General features: G+C 43.1%; 3 protein-coding genes across 3 annotated transcripts in view; all 3 read left to right on the top strand.

The window, feature by feature from the left end:
* Positions 1-4,379: 4,379 nt before the first annotated feature.
* Positions 4,380-23,907, top strand: HTATIP2 (HIV-1 Tat interactive protein 2). The gene is made up of 6 exons (XM_033928477.1): positions 4,380-4,595; positions 10,910-11,099; positions 14,150-14,257; positions 18,787-18,924; positions 21,932-21,993; positions 22,110-23,907. Exons 1-6 carry the CDS (start codon positions 4,477-4,479, stop codon positions 22,315-22,317), a joined length of 825 nt encoding a protein of 274 aa, XP_033784368.1. The 5' UTR covers positions 4,380-4,476; the 3' UTR covers positions 22,318-23,907.
* Positions 20,929-21,445, top strand: LOC117352200 (40S ribosomal protein S25). Its single transcript, XM_033928478.1, has one exon. The coding sequence runs from the start codon at positions 20,986-20,988 to the stop codon at positions 21,361-21,363; it is 378 nt and encodes a 125-aa protein (XP_033784369.1). The 5' UTR covers positions 20,929-20,985; the 3' UTR covers positions 21,364-21,445.
* PRMT3 (protein arginine methyltransferase 3) overlaps positions 22,206-25,356 on the top strand; it is a 91,825-nt gene continuing 88,674 nt past the window's right edge. The window contains exon 1 of the mRNA XM_033928475.1: positions 22,206-22,338. Coding sequence (XP_033784366.1) covers positions 22,337-22,338 — 2 coding nt within the window. The 5' untranslated portion in view covers positions 22,206-22,336. The remainder of the gene's footprint in view (positions 22,339-25,356) is intronic.

Raw genomic sequence — 25,356 nt, 5'->3', positions numbered from 1 at the left:
AGGCGCCTCTCACCCTTGCTACGCCACTGGTCCAAGCTATACAAAATTGTGTGGTTAGAGCAGGGGTTTCAAACTCAATCACATTAAGGGGGCAAAATCCAAAACACAGGCTAAGTGGTGGGCCAGACCCCCACCCCCATAATAGTACTAATTATAATACATAACATAACATTATACTTATAGACCGCGTTTCCAAAAAGTTCTAGGTGGTTTATAAAAGATTCTAAACATTAAAGATGTTTGAATGAGTCAGCTAGTCAGGTATTTGGAGAAAAGAGAGGCTTTTAGCTGTTTTCCCAAATGTCTGTAAGAAACAGCTGTGAGCAACAGTGATTGAAATTCTCACAGCTGTTTCTTACCATTTTTCCTACACACACACACACAATGCAGTCTAAAATGGTTGACCACCAAATTAAACTTTCATTCCTACCAGAACACAGATAACCCCTATGCAAATATGGGACCAAAACCTAAAAGTACGACAAAAGAAACCTTAAGATTCAAGACTCTGCATGCAGTAGAGCCCCAGAGAAAAAGAAACAAACAGCAGCAGCAGAAAATTCTCAAAACTGACACAATTCAAACATTCCTCATTCCTCCTACCTTTGCTGGCTCCCTCGCTCCAGGCTGTGCCTCAGGCTCCTCGCGCTGTCCTACACCTGAACCGGAAGCCGCGGACAGTGGCTCCTCGCGCTGTTCTACCAAGCCACGTGCAGCAAGCTCCTCGCGCTGTCCTACTGAACTGAAAGCGCGTGCAGCGGCTCCTCGCGCTGTCCCACTGAACCGAAAGCGCGTGCAGCAAGCTCCTCGCGCTGTCCTACTGAACCGAAAGCGCGTGCAGCGGCTCCTCGCGCTGTCCCACTGAACCGAAAGCGCGTGCAGCAAGCTCCTCGCGCTGTCCTACGCCTGAACCGGAAGCCGCGTGCTGCGTCTCTTCGCGCGTCCTGCGCCTGCACCGGAAGCCTTCCCTCGACGTCAGAGGGACGTGCGAGGAACCTCGTGCACCCTGCGGAGGTGAGCCCCCACCCTCCCTGAATGCTTTGAAATGCAATAAATACATAATAATAGTCAATAAAAAATAATAATAATAATGCAGAAACACAACTTGATTACAGGCTGTCATTCTTTACTTCTGGTTATGCCAGAAAGTGGACTATAGGCTGCAGAACAGTTTAAATAGCAGAGACATGAAGTACAGGGAGGCTCTTGGGGCTCTACAGGACAGTGTCATGTTATTCTGCTGTATGGAAAACCACAGACCTGGCACTTTCAAAAGCTCTTCCCTATATTTAAGTACAGTACTTGTGTGTATTTCCAGGATGGTGTCACACCTTCCAATGCTGTGGGAGAAATCCACTTGCAGTCTTTGTTTTTGGGCACAGGTTTACTTTTCTAAACATTTAAACAATGGGAGCTGGACAATTAATAGTCTGCTTTCTGCTCTGTAGGGATGTACTTGGATTAGCACTGTACTGCCCTCTGGTGTATCATTCTGAAAGTGTTCTGGTGAATTAAGACACTCTTGGATGAGTTTCATCGTATCACTGTAAAGATAAAGTCCAGGATTCACTAAACCTCCAAACCGTGCACGATCCATTTCTATTTGCATGCCAGCCAATGAATTCAGTAAAGGCCTGCATGCAAATGGGGACAATAGTTAGCACGCCCCCTACCCACAGCCAGAGCGATCCCCGCTCATGCGCACACCCTGACAGTAGTGACAGGAGAAGCAGCATTTTTGGGGGCTGGAGGAAGTTTGTAGGGTGGTGGGACAATTACAGGTTAGTTTATGGTGATAGGTCAGTTGTGGGGAGGGGGGGTAGGTGCAGTTATGCTTTGTCCTACTATCCCAAAATTGACCTTAACCCCTACATCTACCCCACCGCTCCACAAACTGTCCCATCCCAAAACAAATCCCTGCAAAACCATCCCAACCTCTGTGTTATTTACCCAGCATTCCACTCAACCTCCCCTGCAAACCACCACCACCTCACAAACTGCCCTACAACTATCCTCACTTTCTCACCACACCACTAACTACCCAGATCTTCCAAACTAGCCCTCTACAACTGTATCACCCTCCTGTCTGCCTCAGCCTTCAAAACTATTCCCACAACTGCCCTACAGACTGTTCAGTCCTCCAGAACTGCCTCATGCAATTGCCCCATTTCTCCCAAACCGTGGCAACCCCCCAAAACAACTTCCTCCTCATATTTACCATCCTACTATTTGCCCCAAGTTTCAAGTTCAAGTTTCAAGTTTATTTTTAACTTAATGAATCGCTTATTAAATTTTACTAAGCGATGTACAAATTAAAACAAGTAAAATATCATTTACATCAAAATAATCAGTAAATAATATGGGTTAAACGGACTGACATACAACTTACAGATACATATGGAAAAGAAGGGCTGGACTACAATTATTATTATTAGGTAAAGGAGAGGACATAAATGGTAAAAACAATAGGAAAAGGGGGGGGGTAAAAAGTTGGGGGTTGGTTTTTTTTTTTCCATTTCGTTATTTTTTTCCTTAGAAAGAAAAGAGAGAGAGAGAGAGAGAAAAAAAGTAAACATTAAATATATTTATAAATTAAAAGCGTCTTTAAAAAGAAAGCTCTTCAGTTTGCCTTTAAAATGGTTTAAGTCCTTCATAACTTGCCTCTGTTTCCATAATTGCTCCCTGCAACAACTCTACCCCTCAAAAACTCTACCTCATAACTGCCCCCTATCTCCACTAAACCCTAATACCCAAAGGTTCTCCTGCAGCTTCACCTCCATCCCATTAATTGCGCCACCTCAAAGTACCTCTTGCAAATGCCTCACAGCTACACTCATGAAAAATTATCTCCCGCCTCCCACCAAATAGCCCCACACGACATTGGCTCAGGCTCCCTCCATAGCAGTAGTACTTATAGGGCAGCTGGTGGAGGATGCCGAAGCCCTGCTACCCCTTCCTGTGCTGTGTAAGCAGTGAAAATGGCAGATTGCTTCAGCTGCTGATGCCAGTGGTCTATTGCATGCTCAGTTCTGCATGCATCGGTGGTTGAAGGAGGACCCCAACTATTTTGCTGCTCAGGCAGCGTGGGAGGGGGCTGGGGCAGTGGACCATTTGGTCTGACTGGGCTTCAGCATCTGCACCAGCAAAGGTAGGTTTTAAAGCTGCTGGAGAGAAGAAAAAAAGAGGAAGGGTGTGTGCCCCCCAAATGAGTTTCTGCCTACAGCTCTGGCACCTGCACGAAACAGGTAAAAATGCTGAGACGTACACAGAATAAACACCGAAACCAACACCCAGAGAAAGGGACTAGAAAGCTTTCCATGAGCCAGGCATGTGGGATCAATTATGTATGGAGAGGAGGAGATAGTGGATGCTCTGGATGGGCCATTTGGCCTTTATCTGCCACCATGTTTCTATGTTTCTGTAACCATAAAGTTCTATTACCTCAAAACGCAGGTGTAAAGAGCCAGCCTAAAGGAAGAGGAGGAAATAGTGGATGCTGCAGATGGGCTATTTGGCTTTATGTTTCTATAACCATAAAGCTCTATGACCTCACAATGCAGGTATTAAGAGCCTTAGCCAATAGGAAGAGGAGGAGATAGTGGATGCTGCGGATGGGCCATTTGGCCTTTATCTGCCATCATGTTTCTATGTTTCTATAACCATAAAGCTCTATGACCTCACAATGCAGGAGTTAAGAGCCTTAGCCTATAGGAAGAGGAGATGCAAATATTAAGAGTCTTAGCCAATAGGGAGATGAGGAGATAGAGGATGCTGCGGATGGGCCATTTGGCCTTTATCTGCCGCCATGTTTTTATAACCATAAAGCTCGATGACCCACTACTACGATTTATTATTTCTAAAGCGCTGAAAGGCTATGTAGCACTGTACATTTTAACATTCAATAGACGGTCCCTGGTCAGAAGAGCAAACAATCTAATTTAGACAGATTTTGGGGTTGGGGAGATTATGGTAGAGGAAATGATACAGCGGGTCTAGGTATCTGACAACAGTGAGTGGGAGTTAGGAGTTGAAAACAGATTTTAAGAAACTGGGCTTTTAGCTTGGATTTGAACACTGCTAGGGAAGGAGCACTTTGACACATTGATTCAGGCATCATGTTCCAGGCATAAAGCGCCACAAGAACGAAGGGAAGGAGTCTGGAGTTGGCAGTGGAAGTGTTAAGAGTTTTAGCCTATAGGGAAAGGAGGAGAGTATGACCTCACAATACAAGTGTTGAGAGCTTTAGCTTGTAACAATACTGCTCTATGACCTCACAATGCAGCCTTAGCCAATATGGAGAGGAAGAGACAGCTGATTTGCATTTTCTGCCTTGCTTTAATAGAGCAGCCAGACGTGCATTTAAGGAAAGTGCTTTCTGGACAGAAACTCTGAGAGGCTGATCGAAGCTGCGGTGGTGCAGGAGGCGCCGCCCCTTTCTTGGGCTGGGCGGGGCGAGCTGCTTCTGCCTCCGGATCCATGTTGCCAGGGCCAGGGGAGGGCAGCCGTTTGGTGCTGGGGGGCGTCGCCTTGCTCCTGGTTCTTGTCTCTTTCCTGCTCCACCGACTGGAACACGCGGAAATTCCCGAGCTGCCGAGGTACTTCCTCCCCCCCCCCCCCACCAGATTCTCCGGATCTGTAGTGAACCCAAAGGCGAACTGATCCGTAGTAACCCCTTCCTCCCCATGGAGGAGGCCTAGCTGGGGGGCTGGAGGTTGGTTGAGGCGTGCGGGGGCAATTGCATGCGGAATTTTGGAGTAGTGTGTTGAATTGAAGGAGGTGTAGGAAATCCGAGTTTTACTTTTGGCCTGCTTTTCCTTTGTTTTATGCTTCACAAGAGGTGTCAGTTTTGGACACACCCAGAAGCCTCTCTGGCTACACCCAGTCTGGTTTTTCAGGATATTCACAATGAATATGCATGGAGTTGATGTGCAGGGACTGGTTCCATTATATGCAACTGTATATTCATTGTGGAAGTCTTGAAAACTCGACTGTGGTTGCCCTTCACCAACCTATTTGCTGCAGGATTCCAGAATGGAGTCTGCTGCTGCTTTTCTTTTAACCTAGTGCAACCTTTGCTTTCCTCCCTCTCATGCGCAATTAGAGATCTGGCTTTGTACCCTGACCCTTGCAATCATTAACACGAGTGCTTTCTGTAATCGTGGAATCTGTTATTTTTTTCATTGATTGATATGGGAAAAAAAAGCAAACACTTAAGGAGTTGGCACAAGGTCAGAAAGCGCGACATAAAGCCACTAGTGAACAGAGCTTGTGAAAATGATGTTTTGGTGACTCGATCCATTGGTGTCATGTCAGTTTTCACTAGACCAGTGTTCTTCAACCTTTTGTTACCTATGGACCGGCGGAAATAAAATAATTAATTTGTGGACCGGTAGTTGAAGGACACTGGGCTAAGTCATGCCCATCTCCACTCAATCTCTGCCCCAGACCCCACACCCATAATAGTGCTAATTATAACACCATTTTTCATGTATACACACAATATAATTGCATTAACAACACATAATGGTTAACCACAAAATTAAAATACACAAAGCAGACTGTATGCTTTTCAACATTCATTCCTACCAGAAAACAGATAACCCCATGCAAATGCAGGACCGAAAACTAAAAGTACTAATATTTACAAACAAACCCTAAGATGCAAGACTCTGCAAGCAGAACAACTCCAGAGGAAAAGAAACAAATGCATTTCTTCCTCAATAGACAAATCAATTACAAAAAATAAAAGCATTTCCCCTACTCTTGTTGTCTCTCTCCCTCCATGTGCCTTGCCTTCTGGCCTGCCCCCCTGTGCAATCAACGCAGCGTCTTCAGGCCGGCTCCCTGAGTGCTGCATTGCACAAAGCAGTGGGCAGCGGCTCCTCGTGCACGTCCTGTGCCTCATCTGGAAGCCTTCCCTCTGATATTGCAATGTCGGAGAGAAGGCTTCCAGTTGAGGTGCAGGTCGCGCATAGGAGCCTTTTCCCACTGCAGCACTCAGGGAGCCAGACCAATGACGCCGCGTTGATTGCACTGTGGACCGGCAGCTGAAGAACCCTGTCTTGGGCCCGAAGGACATGCCGGCCCTGTGGACCGGCAGAAAATTTCTGCAGATTGGTACCGGTCTGCGGACCTGCGGTTGAAGAACACTGCACTAGACAGTTATTACAGAAGTCTGGAGCACATGCTGGTAATTAATTTATTAGGGTTTATTTGCTGCCTTTTTAAAGAAATTAATTCAAGGCGGTGTCTGGCATGAATAAACCTGACATAGGCCACAGACAATTACAGCAGAAAAAATATTGAAGTAATGGTATAGGATGTAAGCAGAGGTGTAACATAGACAAATGAGAGGATTAAGGTGCATGAAAAGGATTTCGAGTAGGGTAGGAGTGGATAAGCAAGTCCTGCTATGACCGCGTTACCCTCGCATCCATATATCGATGGTCCCTCTGAGAGCAGGTGTGAGGCGTACTGGCACGGTAAAGCAGTGGTCCCCAACCCTGTCCTGAAGGACCACCAGGCCAATCGGGTTTTCAGGCTAGCCTTAATGAATATGCATGAGAGAGATTTTGCATATAATGGAAGTGACAGGCATGCAAATCTGCTCCATGCATATTCATTAGGGCTAGCCTGAGAACCCGATTGGCCTGGTAGTCCTCCAGGACATGGTTGGGGGCCACTGTGGTAAAGTATAGGCAGCTCGCCTTGTGGATGCCCAGCCTGCACCTGTTTGTGACAGAGTGTGTGTTTGAAACTTCTGTTATTGCTGTCTGCATAAGAGCCACTTTTCAAAGTGGCTGGTGCTGATATATGCAACAGAAATTACTCTTCCCTAGACCCAGATGGTTGCTCAGTCTGTCCATGTTATATCCATGTTGTGTGTAAAGATGGCACGGCTGCTCTCTGTTGTACTTAGTCCATTTTTAAAAAGTTTACTAAATGTTTGTGCATAGATAACAACATTAGATTCCCTCCCAGAGGTGAGGAATGAGGGCTGCAAGCCAGTCAGGTTTTCAGGATTTCCCCCAATGAATATGCATGAGATCTAGTTGCACACAATGGAGGTCTAGTTGCACACAATGGAGGTCTAGTTGCACACAATGAGATCTAGTTGCACACAGTTTTTCTAACGGGATGGAAAAACTGGAAATTCGCTGGACTAAGTATATAACTCTTGATGGAGTACCTGAATAAATGTAAAACGTTCTGAGCTCCCCTGAGAGAATGGTATAGAAAACTGAATGAATAAATCGTGTGAAAAGTTTGTCTCTGTTAACCAGAGCTGGTATTGTGACATCATAAAGCCTCATTCCACCAATAAGAGCCAACCTCATCAGTGATGTCACAAAGGCTTGATTGTCCTAGACTTGGCTCACTTTTACTACATTTTGATTTCTAGAGTGGTGCAGTGGTTAAGGCAAAAGCCTCGGCACCCCGAGGTGGTGGGTTCAAAGCAAAGCTGCTCCTAGTGACCCTGGGCAAGTCATTTATCCCCCCCCCCATTGCCCCAGGTACATGAGATTGTGAGCCCACCAGGATAGACAGGGAAAAATGCTTGAGTACCTGAATAAATCCATGTAAACTGTTTTGCGCTTCCCTGGGAGAACAGTATGTTAAAAAAAAAAAGTTTAACTTGATTTTTTTACCAAACTTTTCAAACCACCCTCGTATATCATCTGTTTACTTTGAAGTGTCTCCCAGGTGAATGGCTTGATTTAAACAAACCCCTTGAGGATTGAGCTCTGAGATGCAAAACTCTCCCTCCTGGGTTGTTCGGTATTTTGCCCTAGTTAACCTGATAGTAGGAATCTGAGCTCCCTCCAACTCTTCCGTCAACATCTGAAAGCCTGGTTATTCTCAAAAAATGTAACTCTTCCTCCCTCTCTGATTATTCTAGTCCTCTAAATTTCCTCTTCATCTTTCCCTCCACTGGAGTTCCTTTCTACCCTAATTCTTGTTAACCGTGTCGAGCTCTGCGAATGTAGAGACTTAGGGGTGATTGTCAGTGAAGACATGAAGTCTGCAAATCAAGTGGAGCAAGCTTCATCCAAAGCAAGGCAAATCATAGGTTGCATACACAGGAGTTTCGTCAGCCGTAAACCTGAAGTCATTATGCCATTGTATAGATCCATGGTGAGACCACACCTGGAGTACTGTGTGCAATTCTGGAGGCCGCATTACCGCAAGGATGTGCTGAGACTGGAATCAGTCCAGAGAATGGCCACCAGGATGGTCTCAAGACTCAAGGATCTCCCGTACGAGGAGCGGCTAGGGAAGTTACAGCTCTAATCACTCGAGGAACGTAGAGAGAGGGGAGATATGATCGAGACATTCAAGTATCTCACGGGCCGCATCGAGGTGGAGGAAGATATCTTCTTTTTCAAGGGTCCCGCGGTAACAAGGGGGCATCCGTGGAAAATCAGGGGCGGGAAACTGCACGGTGACACTAGGAAGGTCTTCTTCACTGAAAGGGTGGTTGATCGCTGGAATAGTCTTCCACTTCAGGTTACTGAGGCCAGCAGCGTGCCAGATTTTAAGGCCAAATGGGATAGACATGTGGGATCTATCCGCAAAGATAGATAGGGAGGATCATTGGGGTGGGCAGACTTGATGGGCCGTGGCCCTTATCGGCCATCTATTTCTATGTTTCTATGCGGTATACAAACCTAAGGTTTAGTTTAGTTTAGGTAACCTGAGACCCAAGGAAGCTTTTGCCTGTGTGTCTGCTTTTGATGCTGTAACAGTGGGATCTGGATAGTCCCGGTTGCCACCCTTAAACCACCCCTTTAACTAAGAATTCAACACACACTCGGATATGAAAAAATAGCTGCAGCTCAACTTATTGATCAATAATAATAAACCAAATAACATAACGTTGCATATATTAAGCATCAAGTAACAACATCACCAAGCTCTTCCCGAGCTACTAGGGGTACATAGCAACATTTTCTTTGTTTATTTCTCACCCGCCCTTATCCAGGGCGGGTTGTCCCTAACCTCGCCACAGCAGCAAGAATCTAAGGGGTGGCATGACCACATGCCCCTTTAACCGGGGCACCTGACCCCAAGGCACAGCTCCCAGCCAGCCCACCGCTCATCGCTGGATGAGCCCCAGCACCTAGTAGCTCGGGAGACCCGCCCTCCCGAGCTACAATCGCCACCATACAACAAGGGCAGGCGGGTGGGAAAAAGCTGCCCTGGAGGACCCTGGAAGGAGCCAAGACCTCGCCCCTGTGCCGTCACTCCTTGCCTTCCTCTAGCCACCTTACAGCGGGAAAATTCCCCTGTTCAATCACCTTATTTATCGCCCTCCTAATCTCCCCCCCCCCCCCCCCCCACTGCCTGCTTGTCTCCACGGGTGACACACGGGCCTCCCAGCACCCTGTTACCCTATGTCCATCGAGACAATCTCTCAGGCTACATTTTATTTGCTGGAAGGCCTGTGATTGCTATAGCTCAGTGCCATCCACAGATTCCTGGCAGCTGTTAACCCGGACTGTTAGGGTTGCAGAAACTTCCTGTACAGTATAACAGTTGGTAAAGTTTGAGTTGAGTCACTGAATGCTGCCTGTAGAGAATCTGTTATTTGGGGTTTTTTTTTCCAGGAGCTATAAACTGCATTGTTAAGAGAGAATTAATTTTTAGTAGTGCTGGACATAAAAGAAAGATTTATAAACTGGAATCTATGTGCTTCTCCAGTTACTCAGTGACATTGTCTCACCATCTAACCAAAACAGTGCTTTTATGCCACAAGATATTTAGAGGTGAAGGAGAGGGGGGGGGGGGGCTCGTCTAAAAACAGTGCAGACATCGCCCTGAAATGAGTCATTTGCAGACAAAAGAGCTTCTGGTGGCAGCTTCTGGGGTGGGTGGGTGGGAGGGGGGTACAGCAAAGATCAGGGTGCAGTCGAAGTAAACCAATAGGCCTTCACAGCCACACAAGCTTAAAACCTCCATAAGCATGCATTTTGTATGTATCTTCAAATGCAGGGAGAGCGGGTAGGTTATAAATAGCCCGTTTGCCCAGTTAAATGACAAGTTTACATACAAAAACAATGGCAGTTTCTAATGATGATGATTAATATTTAAAGAATGATGTCCAGTTTTGCATTTTTCTAGTGCAGTAGACCCTCTGTTAACCGGAACTCTCAAGCAACCAGGAAAAAAAAAAAATCTAAGAAATACTGTAATACTTTAAATAAAAATGAAAATAAAATAAATTTCTGGCGGAAACCTAAGTGTAAACTTAGCATGCCACACCTGAGTACGCCCACACTTTGCCTGGAACAGTTTATGGTATGGCATAGCATGGAGTATGGTATTAGGCCTATTGTTAATAGTAATTCTCAAGCAACCAGAAACCACATATATTTGGCATCCATTGGTGCCGGTTAACTGAGAGTCTGCTGTATTGTTGTAGGATGATTGTAACTGTTGAGTTTAATTATCCTGTGAGGTCAGGCTAGGGACCAGAAAGTTAGGTGGGGATATTTGTGTGAGTGTGTGTGTGTGCAAAGCTGAAGGTTCACCTGGGTACCCAGTACCATTGCACTGGCCCTGGTGTATATACCGTATGTATTTTATTTTAATATATCCTTAATGCAGTGGATGTTTTAGTTGTGTTTTACTGAAGTATAGTTATGTGAATTGTAACTTGAAAAGAACTTCCTTTGCATTTCCAAGTAAGCAAGCTTTACCAGCTCTGTTGAACCTGCTTATTTTGAACATAATTGAGAGCACTTAGGTGGTTTCTCTCTGTAAATAAGAGGGTGTGAATACTGGGATTTTTATGGGTTGGTCTCGAATAATAAAACTATTTTCACTGAATGTGTTAGTGTATCTGAACATTTTGGAGGCTGATAGGTACTGCTTCGGTAAGGAGCTGACTTTTTCTTTTCATACATAGAATGGCTGAGAACAAAGAAAAACTTCGTGAAGATTTGAGGAAAGAAAACAAATCTTGTTTCATCCTGGGAGCCTCTGGGGAAACGGGCAAAGAGCTGCTGAAAGAACTGGTAAAGAATCGGATTTTCTCCAAGGTCACCATCGTAGGACGTAGAAAATTGACGTTTGACGATGAAGCCTATAAAGATGTGGTAAGAAGCAGTTTTAGATTGATTATTATGAAATCTGTGTTAGTTCTAAGATAAGGGACTAAAGTTAAACTTTCGAAGGAATGACTTGCATTGGAGCTGAAGTGTGCTGGGAAATATGAAACTTTTAAAACATTTTCTAAACTTTGAATTTGGCCATAAAGTTCAGGAGGGGGTTTGGGCCCAAGTTGTGGTGTAGAGAGCTTAAAGCAATTAACTTAAATCCAAGAGAGATGCTCTTGCTATACAAAGTTCAGCAAGTCACCAACATAAGTTTTCATGTGGATCCTGTAATAAATAAAAGTGATAGCCTTATATTCTACCCAATATATAATCTGTATAAACCACGTTGAGATTCAGTAGGAATGCTCGTACATGCTCGTATAAATTTTGGTAAAGTTGTTTGACTTCAAGTTTCAAGTTTATTCTTGATGAATCGCCTATTTAAATTACTAGGCGATGTACAATAATAATAACATAAATTAATAAAATTAAACAAATAAAATGTTAATGTTGACATAAAAACAAATTTGTTGTTAGTTAAAATTTAACAAACTTAACAAACTGAGTGTAGACATAACTTTAAAATAATTTTGTGGGTAAGACTTACAAGACATGTGTGGTTAAGAGGGGGAATAGTTACAATTTTTGATAGAAGAGAAGAAAAAACATAAAAGGCAGAACAAGAAGAGGGGTAATAATAGCTTGAGCCCAGATCTACTCTGCTGAGGGTAGACTGTATGTGAAGTTGGGCAGGTCAGTTTTTGCCTGTCTTGAAATTAAAAAATTTTAAGTTGAACATTTTTGTGGCAGAATAAATTTACATATCAGTTCTATCTTTCTTGACTGGTACCATGACCTAAGGATTTAAGTAAGCAATGTTAGTCATCACAGGCTGCAAGGCTTAATCTTCTGCGACTGCCAACCTCACTACACTTGATTCACCCTGCTCCTCAAATCACTTCACTGGCTTTTCTATATACTTTGGAGGAAAGGCAGAAGAGGGGAGTATGATAGACATTTAAATACCTACATAATGTAAATGTGCATGAGTCGAGTGTCTTAATTTGAAAGGAAACTCTGCAATGAGAGGGCATAGGATGAAGTTAAGAGGTGATGGAGTAATCTAAGGAAATACTTTTTTACAGAAAGGGTGGTAGATGCGTGGAACAGTCTCCCAGAAGAGGTGGTGGAGACAGAGACTGTCTGAATTCAAGAGGGCCTGGGATAGAGATAATGGGAGAGAGAAAGAGATAATGGTTGATGTGGATGGGCCATTTGGCCTTTATCTGCCATCATGTTTCTATGTTTCCTAACTGCCTTTCGCAAACAGTTCAAACTCCTATTACTAACATACAAATGTGTTCATTCTGCAGCCCCTCGGTATCTCTCCTCTGGTCTCTCCTTATATACCTCCCAGAGAACTCCATTCCTCAGACAAATTGCTTTTTATTCTGTACGCTTCTCCTCCACTTCCAAGCTTCGTTCCTTTCATCTTGCAGTCCCGTATGCCTGGAATAAACTACCTGAGTTTCTCCACAACCACCCTTCCTCTCCCTTGTTCAAACGCAGGCTGAAAATCCATCTTTTTGAGACGGCCTTCAACTCGTAACCCTACTCTCCTCTGCTCACCACCCTAGTCAGCTGTTTAAACATGCCCTCTAACTGTAACCCCTACCCTGTCATCCTGTTTCTGTCTTGATTGTTTAGAATGTAAGCTCTTTCGAGCAGGGACCGTCTCCTTTGTGACTCTGTACAGCGCTGCATATGTCTGGTATGAGAGATTCCTGAGAAAATTAAAGAATTGTGGGTTAGGTGGCAAAGTTCAGATGTGGATTAGGAATTGGTTATCGGATAGAAAACGGAGGGTAGGCATGGCTAGAAAGATTTGTTTTAAGTGCCAGTTTGAGAAGTTACTGTGGCTAGAGAGAGAGAAAAAAACCTGAAAAGGTTAAGGTCCCTGTATAAGGAAGAAAGTACATACCAAGGATCCGTTTTTCTCAATGGAAGAGAGTAAATAGTGGAGTGCCACAGGGGTTTGTACTGGGACTGGTGCTATTTAACTTATTTATACAGTAAATGGTCTGGAAATTGGAACGACGAGTGCGGTGATTAAAAACTTGCAGATGACACTAAACTGTTCAAAGTCGTTAAAACGCTTGCAGATTGTGAAAAATTGCAGGCAGACCTTAGGAAATTGGAAGACTGGGTGTCCCAAGTGGCAGGTGAAATTAAATGTGGACAAATGCAAAGTGATGCACATTGGGGGGAAGAATCCAAATTGTAGTTACCGCATACTAGGGTCCACCTTGGGGGTTGCGCCCAAGAAAAAGATGTTGGTGGCGGTGGCCAAAAAAGCCATCAAGCTGCTAGGAATTTATTTTAAAAAGGGATGGTTAAGACTAAGAATTTTATAATGCTTCTCTATCACTCAATGGTGCGATCTCACCTGGAGTACTGCATTTAATTCTGGTCTCATTATCTTAAGACATGTAGAGCAGAACTAGAAAAAGTTCAAAGAGCAACCAAGAAGGATGGAACTCCTATCGTAGAAGAAAGACTAAAAAGGCTACTACTATTTATTATTTCTATAGCGCTGAAAGGCGTACGCAGCGCTGTACAATAGACAGTCCCTGCTCAGAAGAGCTTGCAATCTAATTTAGACAGGACATTTCAGAGTCGGGGAGATTATGGTAGAGGAAATGATACAGTGGGTCTAGGCCTAAGGTTTAGTTTAGTTTACCAAGTTTTCTAATAATCCAAATTTCAAGCAACATTAGGAAGGCTGGTAGTTGTGTGACTTTTTTTTTTAACCACGATCATGTCAAAGAGATAATTTCAGTGCCTTCCTGGAAGTCCAGTGCATCCATACAGCTGCTGTTATGGTCATAACACCTGTTCCTTACAGGTTTCCCCACTGCCCTTCTTGGCATCTCAGTACAGTCTTGCTACTGTTTTAGTTGTAGTAACTGGCCGAGATCACATGAGTAGATATTTTCTTTTAAAATCTCCGTTAATATGTTGCACTTTTCTACCATCTCTTCCTTCTTTAGGTTCAAGAGGTGGTAGATTTTGACAGGTTGGATGAATATTCTTCAGCATTTCAAGGCCATGACGTTGGATTTTGTTGCCTGGGAACCACTAAAGCTAAGTCGGGAGAGGTAAGAACAAACACACAGCTGCCCCTCAGTTGAAAGTCACTTAAATGGCTTTTCCTGTCTTCCTTTGCGACTCTTATCGTACAGGGGTGAGCAGGAAATATTCTGGCTACAATAAGGTATAAATTCAAATACATTGAAAGAAATGGGAAAAGCATGCAGAGCGTGGCTCACGATATTCTTTTTAACCCTTGTGTGTGTGTGTGTGAAATGTTCAGTTCTTGTTCTTACGTTCCCTCTCTATCCAGTTAGGTTCAATGTGGATTACAAATCAAGAGACCCTAAGCATATCGGGGAATTTATAAATTTAGGTTCTTCTGAAAAGGAGGAAAAGACCCCAGACTATTGGGTAGTTAGACCAAAGAAATCTATTTTAAGAAGCCTGCGACATCTTGAACAATCTCTAATTCATCTAATCACTGAGCCTGCACTGGTCAGCAATTATTTATTTATTCAATTTTTTTTTATACTAAACTAAACTAAACCTTGAGTTTATATACCGCACCATCTCCACGAATGCGGAGCTCGGCACGGTTTACAGGAAGAAAGATGAGAGAGGAACTACAGTGGAGAGATTAAAGAGTTAGGTGTAAAGGGGGAAGGTGAGAGGCCTAAGAGGGGGGAAGTGTTACAGTTTTGAGAATAGCCAGGTTTTTAGGTGTTTGCGGAAGAGTTGGAGGGAGCTTGAGGTTCGGAGAGGGGAGGGGAGGTTATTCCAGATCTCAGTGATTCTAAAGGGGAGGGATGACCCAAGTTTGCCTACATGGGAAATACCTTTTATGGAAGGGAAGGATAGTTTAAAAATTTGGGAGGATCTGGAGGAAGTAGGGGTTGGGGAGTTCCAGGATAGAGGGATAACGGCAGGAAGGATGCCATGTAGGATCTTGTAGGCCAGACACGCACATTTGAAGTGGATCCTGGGGATTACTGGGAACCAATGGAGCTTAGACAGGAGTGGTGAGACGTGATCAAATTTGCTTTTCGCGAAAACAAGCTTAGCTGCGGCGTTCTGAATCCGCTGAAGTCTGTGGAGGCTTTTCTTGGTTAGGCTGAGGTAGATAGAATTGCAATAATCCAATCTGGAGAGGATGATGGATTGTACTAGGACTGCGAAGTGTTTTTGGTGAAAATAGGGTCTGACTTTCCTTAGCATGTGAAGGCTGAAGAAGCATTATACTGTTCTTGGAATGGTTTACATGGATTTATTCAAGTACTCAAGCATTTTTCAGCGGACTCACAATCTATCTAATGTACCTGAGGTAAAGGGGGATTAAATGGCTTGCTTCGAGTCAGAAGGAGCAGCGGGGGTTTGAACCCACAACTTCAGGGTTCTGAGGCTGTAGCTTTAACCACTGCACCACTCTAGAAATCAAAATGTAGCAAAAAATGAGCCACGTATAGGACAATGAAGCCATTGTGACATCACTGATGAGGTTGGCTCTCAGGCATTGGTGGAATAAGATATTATATGACATCACAATACCGGCTCTGGTTACTAGAGACAGCTAAGCTTTTGGTACCATATAGGCCTAATCTGCGCTCTTCTAATAATCATCAATTGTCCTTGCCTTCAGTTCACCTGGGAAGATTAACCTCTACATGTAATTCTGCTTTTTTTTTTTTGCCTCTGTACCCTATTTATGGAATACTTTGCCATTAGACCTATGTAGTGAATTCTCTTAAATTTAGAAGTTTGGTAAAAAACTATCTTTTTGGATTAGCATTTTCTTAGGTCGAATCCTTTTCCAAAGGACAATTAGCATTATGCTGATTTGAACATTGTGGGAGACATTTGCAGTTGCAGTCTTTGTTATTTTGTATTTTATAATTTTTATTTAATGCTTATTTTGAGCTTTTTTTTATATTTGTTACTTTTCTTTTGATGATGGAGTTCCTTTCCTTCTGTCTTATATTATGTAAACTGCCCCCTTAACTTCCTCAGCACCGTTCAAATAGTGCCAAGGTGGTCTGGACAGATACTCGGAAGCAATGCTGCTGAAAATACGGACCTCGGAGCAGTCCTTCTGCATATTGATTCCTAGGTTCCTAAACTGACCTTTTTGAAAATTTTACTAGGACTGCTTGCCTAAACTTAAATTTTCATTAACCCCCCCCCCCTCATATTTTTAACTTATTCATGGTAAAGGTTTCTACCGCAGCCCGGAGCGTTAAATGCACCAATACTCACAGAATTCCTATGAGCGTTGGAGCAACGTAGGAGCATTTAGCACTCTGGATCGCAGTAGAAACTTCTACCGTGGTTTAGTAAAAGATGGTGGTGGGGAATTCCTGAAATTAGGAGCCTAAAATGTTGATGGCAATAGGGGCACATTTAGGGGAGGGGAGTTAGGCACTTGGAACTAAGTTTTAGCACTTGGTACCTAAATTACTACTATATCTAAATCACTTTTGTATAGCGCTGAAAGCGTATGCGGCGCTGTACATGTTGATATTTATAGACGGTCCCTGCTTGGAAGAGCTTACAATCTAACTTAGACAGACAGACATGACATAAAGCAGGGGTGTCCAAGTCCCTCCTTGAGGGCCGCAATCCAGTCGGGTTTTCAGGATTTCCCCAATGAATATGCATTGAAAGCAGTGAATGCAAATAGATCTCATGCTTAATCATTGGAGAAATCCTGAAAACCTGACTGGATTGAGGGTAGGCTTATAAATGGAGGCAAAATTATATTTAGCTGTGTAGCAATGTAGTAAATGTTTTCAGATAAAGGCCTTCGCGGTCCATCCAGTGTCACTTCCCAGCTCATAAATTTAGGTGAATTTTCACCTGAAAACTTAGGTTTCCATATTTGGCTGAAAATAGATTTAAATTTAGGAGCTTGGCTTTTTGTAAATATTGGGCCTTATGGTTGTAACTGGAGGGAGCCCAGAGCAAAAGAGCTGCTGCATTACCCACTGGTCTTGATATAGCGCACACAGATCCCAGCATGTCTATAGAAGTCACTCTAATTAAACTATTTCATTTCAGTAGCTATTGTGAAAACCTTTGAATCCCATGTTGAAAAAAGAAGAAATTCTGCTATCCAATTGTTTTAAAGTTTAGAGACAGAATCACATGCCGTTATATCTGCTCCTTTTGCCTCTCTGGAGATAATGGTTTCCTTTCAAGTTTAACCCAAGCTACTTATCAGGCCATGGAAAAAAAGAAAAACCTCTGGAAATTTAGGGACTTAGCAACTAATGTTTATAATCAGCTTGAGAGCTCAGAGGTTTTCTAAGCTCAGTTTTTTGGACTAACAGGCTATTGATTGCCAATAAAACAATATTTAGCATTGTCTGGGGAAGAGCAGTGAAGAAGGTGCAGACACCTTGTCAAAAGGGGCCCATTGAGCAGGGATGATGGGTTAAGCGTGGGGGCCTGACTGGCAGCGTGGGTTCCCGTTCTTCAAGGAGAACTTGTCAGTTGTTAGCAAGGCCGCTGAAAGGAGGGACGCCAGCATCTGAGGGCCGTGCCGGCACTGAAGCAAGTTGGCTGACTAATCAGATTGAAAAAGTCCCATGGTATTTATGTCACTTTAATTTTCAGCAGACAATCGGAGACGGCAGCACTCTATTAAGGGGAGCTTGATCCAGAACTAAAGCCAAATAAATGAGGGTTTCACTTTAATCAAATTATCCGTTTACTGGCCCTGGATTAGGGGAGAGAGGTAGCGTGGGTCTGCAGGCTTTTCATTGGTTGACTTGAGAAACAAATATGAAGAAAAGGGGGATTATAATAGCGCAGTATACGGCAGGGTTTGTGTTTGATTCCAGGCAATTGCCATGCAGCGTTGGGCTGCTTGAGAAAATGTATGACGGATTATTGCTGAAGCAAATGCTAAGTCTATTATTCCGCGTCCTCTTCTAGTTTACAAGAAATAACATCATGAGATCTGTTTCTGAAGAGTGTTCTCCCTTTCTGTGACTTGCATAAAAATGGAGAATGTGGATTTGACTAGTAATGTGTGTGTGTACACTCGAAGGTTTTGCTTTGGGGACCAAATAGTCCTAATTTATAATCTGATCGTGTCACAGAGAGACCTTGGTTTTACCACAAGAGAGTTTCTAAGCTATGTTTTGGCTATAATACAGAAAAATCGGTGATGGAGCAGTCTCCTGACTTAACGGTAGAGCTGCATCTCTGGGTTTCCCTACTTTCTCTGCTGTATCTCCAGCCCTGCTCATCCCTGAAGGTGCCCACAGCCTTCAGCCTTACATCATCCCAATTAACTTTAATGCCCTTTGGCTTTCTCAACATTTATAACCCCCCACCCCCACCCCCCCTGCAGAATAATCTGGGTAACTGGGCTATTTGAAAATTACCCTCCCTTCCTACCAGTAAAAGTACCTCCTGTTTCTTGTGGTTGTCAAGATCCGTTGTTAGCTGTGACTTCAGCTGCTCTTCTGAAGCTACTCCCCAGTCCTGCTGAATGGTTGCTTTGGGCTACCTGTATAGAATCTAGAGTTCTGTCTGTATTATCTGAGTGACCATTGCCCTGGTCCTTCATATTTGCCTTTCTTTTACATTTCAGGCTGGCTTTATTCGTGTTGATCATGATTATGTTCTGAAGTCGGCCCAGCTGGCTAAAGCCGGAGGATGCACCCATTTCAACTTGCAGTCTTCTAAAGGAGCCGATAAAAGCAGCAGCTTTTTGTATCTCCGGGTTAAGGTGGGTCTACATAGCTTAAAGCAAAGTTCAGGTAAAACTACCTGTGCTTTGAGTGATCTGTTTTGTCCAGTTATTTCTGAATCTGACTGATCTGTGTGCTTTTGTTACCTATGTTAGTGAATTGCAGTAATCCAGTCTACCCTACCTGACCCTTCAGCATCTGCAGTTAATGCAAAGCACAGCAGTAAAATTAGAGGCAGACCAAATTTTGGTTTCAGTTAAAATCCTATTTATGCCTGGTTTCAGCTAAAAAAAGTTATTTTTAATTTTTGGTCATGTTTTTAGTTTTGACTGAAAATGCCTCTTTTGGTCTCCCTTCTCTCTATACAGGGGTTGTCCCTCTTCCCACATTTCACCCCACTAAGTACTTCCTTGCCCACCTGTAAGCCCCCCCCCCCCATCTATCTTACAATTCCTAGGGGTGTAGTTGGGACAGAAGCAGTCCCCCAGTTACTTCTGCCCTTTCCTGCTCTGCTCTCAGAATGACTGAAAGTTACATCAGAAGGAGGGACTCAGCCAGAAGAAGTCCCGGAGCAGCCCTGCATGCGATGTTGCTTCTTCGCCCACGAAGCTTCTAAGAGGCTGGTAGGCCCGCCCTGGGAGGTGCAAAGGGGCTGACCTAGGAGAGTCGCAGTTTTATTTTATTGGTGGGGGTTTTTGTGTTGGTTTTTGTTGGTTTTGACCCACAATTGGGAGCCAGGGAGAGGGGCTGCTGGACCCGTGATCGTGAGGGGGCTGCTGACTGGGAAGGTTGGGAAAGGAGGCGACTCGCGGCAGATCCTTTACTGCGGGGACAAGGTCATTTATTGCACTGCAGGTCAGCTTTGCTTTCGTACCCGTGGCAAACTGCTGATTTTTTTTTTTTTTTTCACCTCATTCCTACGGGTTAGCCATGGGAAACAGTCCCTGTGTCATTTTCAAGGTGGTAGCTATTTTGCTTGGAGGTAAAATATGGTCTTTCATTACATATTTAAATTATATTCTGGCTTAGATAGTGTGGGTTTAGCAGAGGGATGCAGACTGGAAGGTCTGGCAATCCCCGGAAGCCCTTACTAGTTCACATTCACCTAATCAAATCTGAGGTTTGGGTTTTGGCTGAATCCAAGTGGAATTTGGGCTGCCATTTTGGTTTCTGCCAAAATTTTTCACTCAGTTTTGGTGGCAGTTTCGATCGGCATCTACATAAAAATTGATTTATAATACAAAGAAGAGTGATCGTTTCCACCCCACTTCTCAATGAATAATACTGGCCCTGAAACACAAGAACGGTGACCAAAACGATTAAGGGAATACAACCATTCTCATTTGAGGAAAGGCTTTTCATTTTGATGAAGAGGTGAGCGTGAATCGATTTTTGTTTATTCTTTCAAAAAGTACAAAGACTTGGGGACACTCCATGAAGTCACTAAGTAGTTCATAAAACAAATAGGAGAGAGATAGTTTAGCTCTGGACCTCTTTGCAGGCGTAAGTGATACCTATGGCTAAGACTGCTTTCTGCCACGCTTCTGAAGTCAAGATGTCCAGCCTGACTGGCACAACACCTCTCTTATGTGCAACCCCTTCTCTCTCTATCGAATATTGTAGTTCTCCCTCCCTCCCCCAATATACTCTCTACCTCCCCACCCTTCTTCAATCAGATTGTAATCCGCCCGGATATTAAATTGATGGATAGGGTAGAAATCCTAAATTAACGTGGGGAAAAAACTTGATGATAAAAGCAGTTAGCATAATTGTGTCAACAAACCATTAAGGCACATTTTGACGAAAGCCACTACTTATCCCTGGGGATGTACACTAGAATCTTGCTCCTTTTTGAGATCCTGCCAGGTAGTCTGACACACACTATGGCAAATCTTTTATATTCCAGGCTTTCCTGCTGGTCCAATAGCTCTCCCCGCCCCCTTTCCCCACCAGTCTAGCCGCTCCCTTATCCATGATTCCCACAGTCCCCGAGATGTACAACAGTGGCAATAAAACAGTAAGAGAAGGTGGAACTAGTTACAGACAAAGGGGCTCTTCCTTTCCGGCCGACATCTTGCAGGCGAGGCGGCGTTTGCACCATGCCACCCAAAGATGACAAGAAGAAGAAAGATGCAGGCAAGTCTGCCAAGAAGGACAAAGACCCCGTAAACAAATCTGGTGGAAAAGCCAAAAAGAAGAAGTGGTCCAAAGGAAAAGTGAGGGACAAACTAAACAACCTGGTTCTCTTTGACAAAGCTACATATGACAAACTGTGTAAAGAAGTTCCAAACTACAAGCTCATCACACCTGCTGTGGTCTCAGAGAGGCTGAAAATCAGGGGTTCTCTAGCCAGAGCCGCTCTTCAGGAGCTGCTCAACAAAGGGCTAATTAAACTAGTATCCAAGCACCGGGCCCAGGTGATTTACACAAGAAACACCAAAGGAGGAGATGCCCCTGCTAGCACAGAAGAAGCATAAAGGAGGTTTTCTGCTGGCGTTCATGGAAATTTTTTTGTAAACATGAGAAAATAAAAAACAGAAATGGTAAAAAAAAAAAAAAGAAGGTGGAACCTTTAAGCCTGGGTATGCACAAAAAGCCCAAAGTAACTGTAATCTGAGGTGTGATCATTCCCTACGATATGTGTCAACTTTGCCGATGGCCAGATTACACAGCACTAAGGATTCTGGTCTCCTCTGTCCTCATGACCTAGCTCGCCAACCAAAGCTAGATTTTCACCACCTCACTTTCTACACTAAAAATGTGGATTAACCCCCCCCCCCCCCACGGTTTACAAGTTTGTTTCCACATCTCGGAGAGGGATGCAGAATTAGTCCTCTCTGATATTCCACCTCTGTAATAACCATTTATTGACCTGATGGAAGAATATTCTAGGGCTGATACTGTGGCCTGTGGATCAGCTTCTGAGACTCCGTAGCTTGTTGCTTAAAATGTGAAGGCGATATCTCTGTGGAACAATGTTGGTTTTTGCTGTGCAATCTGATTGTGATCAGATGGTTTAAAGTGTTTGTCTTTCCCTTGTCTTAGGGTGAAGTAGAAGCCGAAATTGAACACCTTGATTTTGATCGGTATACAATATTTAGACCTGCGTAAGTTTGCAAAAAGTTAATGTCTTCAGAAAATAGGTTTTGCAGCCATAAATGCCTCTGTTGTTTAATCATTAAATATGTCCTTGTTGTCTTTTTTTAAAAAAAATTTTCTTTAGATTCCTAATGTGTGACAGAGCAGAAAATCGCCTGGGGGAACGGATATTTCAGACGGTTTTAACACCCATAACTTACCTATTTCCAACTGTCCTCTCAGTGCCTGTGACCACCGTGGTGAAAGCAATGGTTAACAATGCAGCCTTGCGGAATGACAAGAAGGTGGAGATTCTGGAGAATAAGGCCATCCATGCCCTGGGGAGAGCCTAAGAGATGACAAAACAGTAAAATGTGAAGGCACAGTTTCTGATCGGAAGAGGGTTGTTGTTTTTTTTTTAAATTGTATTTGCATGTTCTGTCTAAACTGTTGTGTGAGGGGTACAGTACTAGAACAGAATATTGGGGCTAGTTTAAGTGTTTGATTCAATCAGATATGCATTATATCTTTATCGGAAGCTTCTATACTGCTACTAATGACTGGTGAGTCAATTCGGAGCGGTTTACAAAGACATCTGTAATGGATTTTAAAATACAGATTTGGATGGATTCCACTGTGATTGTTGTCGGCCTCCTAGCTGCTTGACCAGGGTACCATGGTTGCATTTGCATTTGTACACTGTCATATATGTGTACTATGTTTACACTAGATGACTATATTTATACCTTCCTAAATAGGTTAACTGTTCCAACTAAGTAAAATATAATATATGTATCCTAATTGCTCTAGCAATGTGTACCATAATTGCTGTATTTATACTCCTCCTACCTAGATAGTTCTAGTTACTCTCATCCTAAATTATTTTAGAGCATATCTTAAGCATTTCTGGAAAGATCTACTATGTGCATTCATGTCATGATATGTTCTCTTATCGTGTTCCTAGTGGAAGGGGGATAAACTGCTATTTTCCTCTATGTAGGTTTCTCCCTCTTGTCATCTCATAGTTTCAGTTGAAGTAGTCTGAGTAAGGGATAGTCTTTAACCCTTTCTTGAATTTTCCGGTGTCCTTTTCTAGCTTTAGTTCTTTCGGTAGGGCGTTCCAACACATCGGAGCCGTTACAGAGAACATTTTTGCCCTTGTGCTTTTGTATTTGATGTCTTTGAAGGTGGGTATTTGTAGTAGAGACTCTTGGCTCGATCGTAGGGTCCGTGGCAGGGTATGGTTATGTAGTCTGGCTACAATAACCAAAATCCGCTATAAATGTAAGCAGGACTCGGTGGACTCCCTCCCCCCCTTGCATTACTAATACTGTATCTCCTCCTCCTCTTTATTCCCCACCCCTCTAGGCTGGCATCTTTTCTTCCCAGTCCTGTCTTATGGAAAGGGGCTACTGTACTTTTAATGCGGGCGCAAGAAAGATTCAGTGACACTATTCTTCTCGTAGGGCCTTATCCAGATAGCAGGACCCGCTGATTGCATAAGTGCCTTTTGAATATTGCTCCCACTGTTTGTGTCTTTTTAGGGAGGGGGTTTTATGCTGCTTTTGAGTGTTTCAGCGAATGCTATACCATTCAGTGTGTTAAGTGCTTCTAGTGCACTGAACTCCCAAATGATGTGACATTTACGTTTATTCTTATGGCTGTGGTTATGCTTGGTCTCAAATAGGGGGGGACCTTTTGGAGGGGGGCTGTTGGTTTTTTCCTGTCGGGGGAGGGTGGTCTTTGATCGTTGATTGTCAGAGAGTATCAGAGTACAGCACTCTAATGAGTGTGCATGCTGGTTTTTTTCTACTTGAGGGTTCGGGAATCGTTTAAGGGGGTACTTCCTTCTTTCTGGTCATTGGATCCGTGAGAATTGTTGCCTACTGTCTCTATTTGGCTGTTCCTACTCTTTGCGTTCAATGTGGGGGATTTCTTGTCTTGTGTGTGGGGGGGGTTCTTTGCTGGTGGTCAGGGAGGTGCTTCAGGGTGGGGGGAGGGGTACATTATGCTTGAAAATTTTTGATGACTGCCTATCTGCTGTATATTACTCCTTACGTGTTACACCTGTTCAGTGTTCTTGCGTTGTGGTTTTGGAGTTTGTTTGTCATCAATAAAAAAATGATTTGAATCAAAAGTAGTTTATTCTATTTGGGCTGAAAATAACATGCAAGAAACATCATAGTTGGTGTTTTCATGTTGATTTGAAACGATGACACCTATATTCTTTTTCTAATGTATGTTTTTTTCATATGAACATACTGATCATGTTAATGAGCCACAGACTTGGAAATCAAATTTTTAGACAGCAGAAATCGGGTTTTATTTATGTCGTTTTCTGTATTGCTGTTAAATTTATTTACAGCTCTGCCCTCTGCTGGGAAGACAGGAGTAAAGGCACCAGCAGTCAGCCTTATGTGGCGAATGCTTACAGTCATGGTTTAGGTTTATAAGTTAAGTTTTATTTAAAATTTGATTAATCGCCTAGGCAAAATATAATAATAAAAAAAGGGGGAGTATTAAAACAGATGTATACAAACAAAAAAATATGAAGACATAACATACAATTAACGAGGGGGGAAAGAAAACTAATTAAACATGCTCCCTGCGATTGCCGAGGAAGTTGGATTAGTTTTGTTTTGTGTAGGTAGTTGATATCTCTTTAAGCAATTTACTCTTTTCATACTTTCCTTACACTTTAATACATAATCCCCTCAATTCAATTTTAGTTATAAGTTTTGTGTGCTCACCTGCTTATTATTTTACATTTATTTTGTGGTATGTCAAAGTTGAAATGTAAAAGAGAAATACATATTTCTATTTCTAACTTGTAGCTTTTATTCTGTATTTGGTAAGGGACTGTGTGGAGGCCAGGTATACCAGGGTGTGTTTTTGTGGCAGTTCAGCTTATTCAGTATTGGTGCTCAGGGGTAAGGCATGCTCTCATTTCATTCACTTTGCCAATATAATTTTATAAAATGTCACAAGACATGATATATAGATGAACGTACATCGCCATGATTAACAACAAAAGATAAAATTCACAAGACATCGTTGAAAATATAGTATGATCAACAAAAATCAACATAGTGGGTTAGGTGCTAATTGAAAGACGATCTCTACAAACTGTCTAACCATCATCATCTCCTAATCTCAACTTACAATCGGAATGAACCTATTTTTTACCAGTTTACAAAGCTACTTTTTATACACATAGGTAGGGGGCCAAGAATCCCTTGTTTTTAGGTCCCAAATAAGTAATAGTCTTTACATGATGCCAAAACTATATCTGTAATATAAAACTGTCAAACCTAAGAGAAATAAAACATTTAATAGTAATAACAGAGCTTCCAAGTTATCCAGTTCCAGTTGAGATTTTAAGCCAGTCCTGC

Source organism: Geotrypetes seraphini, chromosome 19 (genome assembly GCF_902459505.1).
Source record: "Geotrypetes seraphini chromosome 19, aGeoSer1.1, whole genome shotgun sequence".
Classification (NCBI taxonomy): Eukaryota; Metazoa; Chordata; class Amphibia; order Gymnophiona; family Dermophiidae; genus Geotrypetes; species Geotrypetes seraphini.
The sequence above is the reverse complement of the archived record's forward strand: the minus strand, read 5'-3'. Positions and strand labels throughout refer to the sequence as shown.

Excerpts from the sequence above, each read along its gene's own strand:
- HTATIP2 (XM_033928477.1), top strand. The coding sequence starts at position 4,477 with ATGTTGCCAGGGCCAGGGGAGGGCAGCCGTTTGGTGCTGGGGGGCGTC. Across the intron at positions 11,100-14,149 it reads ATGAAGCCTATAAAGATGTG|GTTCAAGAGGTGGTAGATTT; the intron begins GTAAGAAGCAGT and ends TTCCTTCTTTAG. Across the intron at positions 18,925-21,931 it reads TTTTGTATCTCCGGGTTAAG|GGTGAAGTAGAAGCCGAAAT; the intron begins GTGGGTCTACAT and ends CCCTTGTCTTAG.
- LOC117352200 (XM_033928478.1), top strand. The coding sequence starts at position 20,986 with ATGCCACCCAAAGATGACAAGAAGAAGAAAGATGCAGGCAAGTCTGCC.